Genomic DNA, 6,696 nt, shown 5'->3' with positions numbered 1-6,696 from the left:
CCGAGGCTCCTTGGAACTACAGGTTTAGATCTGCACTTCGCCCTTTAGGGTAGATATACTGGAGTTATTTATATGTTTGAGGATATGTAAGAGAAGGAGATGAGGTCTGTACTGAGGCAACTGGATGCTGTCTGATTAAAATCACTGACCACTGCCATTTATACCATTTGGGTTTCATTTGCAGACAACACCAAGTTGGGTGGGAGTGTTGATCTGCTGGAGGGCAGGAAGGCTCTAGAGAGGGGTCTGGACAGGCTGGATCGATGGGCCGAGACCAACTGTATGAGGTTCAACAAGGCTCAGTGCTGGGTCCTGCACTTGGGTCACAACAACCCCATGCAACGCTACAGGCTTGGGGACGAGTGACTGGAAAGCTGCTTGGCAGAAAAGGGCCTGGGGGTGTTGGTCGACAGCTGGCTGAATGTGAGCCAGCAGTGTGCCCAGGTGGTCCAGAAGGCCAACAGCATCCTGGCTTGTATCAGAAATAGTGTGGCCAGCAGGACCAGGGCAGCGATTGTCCCCCTGTACTCGGCACTGGTGAGGCCGCACCTCGAGTGCTGTGTTCAGTTCTAGGCCCCTCACCACAAGAAAGCCCTTGAGGTGCTGGAGCGAGTCCAGAGAAGGGCAGCAAAGGTGGTGAAGGGTCTGGAACACAAGTCTGATGGGGAGCGGCTGAGGGAGCTGGGGGTGTTCAGCCCAGAGAAGAGGAGGCTGAGGGGAGACCTGATCATGCTCTACAACCACCTGAAAAGAGGGTGTAGCGAAGTGGGGGTTCGTCTCTTCTCCCAAGTAACAAGCGATAGGACAAGAGGAAATGGCCTCAGGTTGTGCCATGGAAGGTTTAGATTGGATATTAGGAAGAATTTCTTCACCAAAACAGTTGTCAGGCGCTGGAACAGGCTCCCCAGGGAAGGGGTTGAGTCACCATCCATGGAGGTATTTAAATAGACCTGTAGATGTGGTGCTTGGGGACATGGTTTAGTGGTGGCCTTGGCAGGGCTAGGTTAATGGTTGGACTCGATGATCTTAAAGATCTTTTCCAACCTAAAGGATTCTATGATTCTATTCTATGACAGAAATAACAAAAAGGCAATTTTACGTGTCTGTCTCTTTCTAAGCTTCCTACAGTGCAAGCAGTCTGATTGTATCTTCAGTTATTGTACTGATGATTTCAATGGAAACAATTGTTTCTTTGTTATTTCTGTAATTAAATTAAGGAAATATGCTAGTTCCCGAGTGATTCTGTTTCAGTCTTGCATATGTATTTAATCAGTGGGTAGAGAAAGGTGTCTGTCTTCTAACCCTCCCTAGTCAGGGTGTGAGCTGGGGAGATTAAAAGACATTGCGTAGAGAGCTTCAAATTTCTCAGAGTAAGCAGTACCAAATCTATTGTCTGCCCGTTTGTGTGCCAAAAGAAATAGTTAATGGGCATTTCCTGTCATGCAAAGCACAGACTTACTATAATATACCCCCTGTGCTAGGGGAGTCTTTGTGACCTTCTTCCTGTTACAGGAAGGTACTTACCGTACAGATACTTCTTTCTTTGCTTTTATCTCACTGCCATATAGAAAAAAGGACCTCACCAAAGTGATGCTAGAGGAGATGGATTGAAGTCATAAGCAGCTTAACGCTAGACTGTTTTTACATTTCTACAACAATAGCCTATTTCAAGAATGACCATATTTACACTGTGTTGTTCACAAACCCTTTGTACTGTGAGCACCAGAGATAACTTTTTGTGCGTCAGTCCTTACCAGTCTAAAGTAGCTTCCTTGCTGCCTAAGGCTGATTGTGTAAAGTTACTGTGTTTCCATTCCATTTCTCAATAGAGAGAGAATGTTGGATATCATTGTCTAAGAATCAAACATTTCCCAACATCTCTGTCAAATTGAAATTTATCTGGAGACAGCTGAACAGCAGGGTATATAGCATGTCCTTAGGTCTTGTGTCAGGAGTATTGCCTGGGATAAACTGGTGGTTAATGAGTTTTCCATTACCCAGGCTTTCAGTTTTACATCTTGGATCCTTCTTGGAAGCATTTGCACAGCAACAACGTCTGTTCTTTAAATGATTTTTTTTTTTTTCCTCAGATATTTTTTAAAATCTCTGTTAAGGCTAGCTGCTTGGTTTTTTCAAGAGAATGTTTGAAACAAACCATGTGCAGCAGATGGGGATGGGTCATATCTTGATGAGTGTCTCTTACAAACACGTTTGTGAGGTTTATCTTTGATTTGTGGCAGTGAGGAACTAGTGAGGAATCCTGGTCGTTTATTATGAAAGGACACTAAATATGAAAGATGCTCCTACTGCTTACATTGGGCATTTAACTTCAGTTGTTAGGAGCCTAGTCTCCACTGAATGCCTGCATAGTTGGTGAGAATTTAAGAACACGCAATATGAAATGGCCTTTTGCTAGAAGGACAGGATTTTTGAAAGTCAGAATGGCCGTACAATGTCAGATAAAGATTCTTCTAGGTTCTGTATCCTGCCTCCATAAATGGCCTGTAGGGGATGTTGCAAATACAAAAATTGGGCAAGCATCCAGTGCCACTTCTTCAGATCACTGTCCTAGCCTCTAGTGATTTGCAGTTCAAGGACTACTTGGGCCAGAAATACTTTCTTTGTACTTAAAATCCCTTCATGTATTTTTCTAGTATGAATTTGTCCAGTCACCTTTTGAAACTATGTAAACCATTAGTATCAGTAATGTTCTGTGGCAAATGGTTTTCTCACTCAATGGTGTCCAAGTTGTATCTTCACAAGTGCTTAAGTTATTTCAGCGAGTCTTCAATGACTTTTGATAATGAATCTGGGCTCTGATGATACTAAGGTACATTTGAAATTGTTACTCATCAAAGAGAATAGACATCAGCCTCCTTAAAGCATTTCTACCCTGTAAAATAGGAACCTCAGAGGAAATAAGGGGAATGTGTAGTTGTTACATAAAGAGCAGCCACTTGACCGTTAAGACTAATGGGTTCCTTCGTATTTTTTCACTTGCAGTCTGAAAACAAAGTGATTATTCATGTCAACAATGAGCAGAGTAAGAACTGCCTAAGTAATAGGGGACTTACTGTTTTTGCTGTAGAAGTGGCGCCAAAATCCATGATGGTAAGTTGTTTTTTTTTTTTTTGGTGTTTTCGTTTGGTTTTTTTATTTATTTTATTTTGTTGTTTAGCCAACTTAAAATCTAAGCAAAGAGAAAAAATCATGTGACATCTTTACAGTTCCCTTTGGCCGGTCTTTTATTGTGATAATGAGCATGTGGATAGTGGCATCTTCATCACCAGTACAGCTCAGATATAGTTCTTGATATTTCAAAGCTGAACACATACTTGATGTATCCATGTTTTCCTGTGCAGATTGGATTGCTACAAAAGTCCATAGCTGTTTAGTTTTTCATATGTATGCCAGTTTCAGTTGTGCGTTCAATACGTGTATCAGTTACTAGTATTTTTAAATATTCTTTTTCTAAGATGGTATTTTCTTTTGTTTTTACTCAGCTAATTTTAATCAGATATATTGATGTCTGTGAGAAACAGACCAAGCACACGCTAGTCAGAAACAAAAATATATGTATTTCACTCGTTATGCACAGTGTGATTTGCAGATGGCTAATTTTTGTTAAACTTACGGATCATGTTTAGCCACGAGGCAATTTGATCTGCTGATCTCTATTCCAGAGCTGGGCAGGCTTTAGTGAAAATTCTAGATAAGGGTTCTAAGGGATACAATGAGACTGAAAATGCATTACAAATGCAAATGATATTTTTCATCATTCATTTATGAAGAAAATCCAGTTTTTATTATTCTAAAAGTATGATCTCTTTCTTTTAAAGACAAGGCATCTGAACTATTTTATATTTCACAGCTTTCCAATGTAGATGCATTCAAACCCATGGTAAACAGGTGCAGTCCCCATAACAGGCAGGGTTGGGGCCTATTCTAATATTGATGCTGACACTTCAGATCTCTATAGCCTGATCCTGTAAGGTGTTTTATTAGTTTTAATTTCAGCTGCATTCAGTATAAAGTATAGGCTCAATGCCCTTTGCAAATATTTTGCTGTCATGCAAGTAAATTCAATAGTAAGTTTTGAATATCGGCTGTCATTATAGATGATGAATGTTCATTGTTTAATGTACTGAAACAGTTCCTTTTGCTTACAGGCAGTTCTCCAATAAACAATCATTTCACCTGTTTTCTCTCTTGTATACAGGTTTCTCAGCATGTGATGCCGCTGAATGAGCAGGAAGAATGGCTTTATAATTGTGTGCATTCCATCTTACGTTAAACATTCTAGTTAGAGAGCTGTTCCTTGGTAGCATTCAGACTCAATCAGGAATTTTTTTTTGGAAGCTTTTAGGCAATTTATAGTCTCGTCCTTCTCGAAAAGCTGGCATACGTTTATACTTCACGGAGTTTGATTTGTTAAAGACAAAGAAGCTCATCGGTACTTACTTATTTCTGGTATCGTACTTCTGCTAATGGCTTTTAAGAGACATGTATAGTGATAGCTTAAGGATCAAATAACTGTAAGTATGTAAAATCCTTGGACAGAGTAGAGTATTCATCACATACAGTCTGACAAAATACATTGGCATGAAAACATTGAGACACAATAAAAACTAGTGCTGTTCAGTAATATAGCTGACAGTTGTAATGTAATTGTGTTTTATAAAGGCTAGTTTCCCTAAATCTGCTCTTGTTTCCTATAACATGTAATGTAGTTCCATCACATGCTGGAACTAATACACTGCGGAAAAACACTTTGTTAACTGGGTCTGATGGATTCCTAATTAAACATTCTCATGGTTTTGACATGAGAAGTATGTGGGGGTGGAGTTCATGATTTTATTTTGGAGGTTCCTCCCCGCTTTTTTTTTGTTTGTTTTGTCATTTGATGATAATACTCATCTCACACTTGTTCTGAGTAATTATTGCCTGATTTTATACTCTTTTATATAAAATAAAGTCTGCCTTTTCATATGCAATAAGGAAATAACATTATTTGAGGAAAATGAAAGTTTGTCTTGGGCTCTTGACTGTTAACAGCAATTAATTATTTCCAGGGTAGCTGAAATACGGAGACTGAAGTCCACCAAGTTTAGGCTGCAATAGCAATGAAAACCAGCTTTTTTCAGGTACTAAAAATATTCAGCCTGTTATGTTTTTCTGGTTCCTCTAAATGTCTGTTAATGTCGAAAAAAAAATTACCCTGGGCACTGGATGCTTAAAAAGTGTCTGAGTTTAAAATAGACATTAAATGTATGTGACCTCATCTGGAAGGGCAGCAAGTAGTCTTGAAAAGCTATATTTATCAGCCAGCAACTCCTGCACTCTGCTGTAATCGTACACTGGGCAAGTAAATGTCACTTACAAAATGAGAGCTCTGCTAGAGGCTGGCTGTGATTTACACACTTCAGCAATTGGGCCTCAGGCACGTTTACTGGTGATCTTTTAGTTTTCTTTTTTTTTTTTTTCCTTAGCAAGTACAGCAGATATCGTTTTCATTTTCAGAAGTGTCTAAAAGAAGTTGTATTAAGAGGCCCCAGAAATATTTGGTAATTTCTAGCAAATGACTTGAGCTCTGTAAATGCTGCCTCAGGCAAGGTGTGGATGCATCTAAAGTTCCTAGTTACACGTCTAAGAAGGAGCTGGGAAATGATGAGACGCTCTCTGTGTGCAGTAGACAGTACAAAGCGAGCACTCCATTATTTGCATTTCTTTTGTTTATAAAATCAGTCTTGTTAGATGTGGCAGGACTCCATATGCTACTCTTTCTGCATTTTAGGAAAGGAATGGTTAAAACTGAAAGAAGTACTTAACTGAGAAGTCATTGCACGTGAAAAGACTTGGTTTTGCTGCAGGTAGTGTCTAGTTAAACATGACACAGCAATACACAGTGGAACCTCTTTTTCTTTTCTGATCCTCTTGATGCTGGATCTGACTTTTTAAGTGGGAACATAGGCTTGCTCTCCATGGCAGGTTCTACCTTTCCTGTCCTGGAGGCGATGAGAGTAGAGATCTCGGTCATATCTGTGGAGTCTTTTCCAGTTTGCTCTAAGTCCAGGTGCCACCAAGGCAGAAAAACATTCTAGCCTCTCTTTTTAAGGCTGAAAGCAGGTACCAGCCTCTTCTCTTCAATGGGAGCCATTTGGGAGAAAAAGTGCCTGTAAGAGCTGTGACTTGAATTTCTGGAGTGTTATCTTTCTTTTGAGAACTAGAGCTAATGCAGCTTCTGGTTAGCTTTACTAACAGTGGCCTTCCCTGACCTCCTTCCTGGGGCCATCGGGTGGGTCTCCTGCTTGTGGTGGGTGCTCAGCTGAGGCCCAGCGTGCCAAAATTTGCCAGTAAGGGCCTGCAGTGACATCCTGCGGGTGGCCATAGCGTTACCGAAAATTGTAACCAAGAAAACTCTCCGAACCAAATGATGGTTTAGAACGCCGACGTTGGTTTATTGCAGTGCTGGGTGCATGCTAGGAGGAGAAATACCTGCTATTCTGACTTTCGACAACAGTAGGGACACAGGGCCCGGCCCTGCCAAGTGCCAGGCCACGGAGGTGCTCGGTGCTGGGCAGAGCAGGCCAGGACAAGGGCACCTCAGCCTTCCTCTCCCCACAGTGCCTGCCAGCCCAGCATCGCCGTCCTCCCAGAGCTCCGCGGCCCGGCGGGATGGCTGTCGTCGCCTCGCCT

The 6,696-nt window shown here is 41.3% G+C and overlaps 1 protein-coding gene across 1 annotated transcript in view; it reads left to right on the top strand.

The window, feature by feature from the left end:
• The window catches only part of EFCAB7 (EF-hand calcium binding domain 7), a 27,895-nt gene extending 23,601 nt beyond the window's left edge, over positions 1–4,294 (top strand). Inside the window, exons 12-13 of the mRNA XM_009709324.1 lie at positions 3,004–3,111; positions 4,220–4,294. Coding sequence (XP_009707626.1) covers positions 3,004–3,111; positions 4,220–4,294 — 183 coding nt within the window. The remainder of the gene's footprint in view (positions 1–3,003; positions 3,112–4,219) is intronic.
• The last annotated feature ends 2,402 nt before the right edge of the window (positions 4,295–6,696 follow it).

The sequence above is a fragment of the Cariama cristata genome, unplaced genomic scaffold, assembly GCF_000690535.1.
Source record: "Cariama cristata isolate BGI_N322 unplaced genomic scaffold, ASM69053v1 scaffold18090, whole genome shotgun sequence".
NCBI lineage: Eukaryota > Metazoa > Chordata > Aves > Cariamiformes > Cariamidae > Cariama > Cariama cristata.
This window is presented reverse-complemented; position numbering and strand designations above follow the sequence as displayed.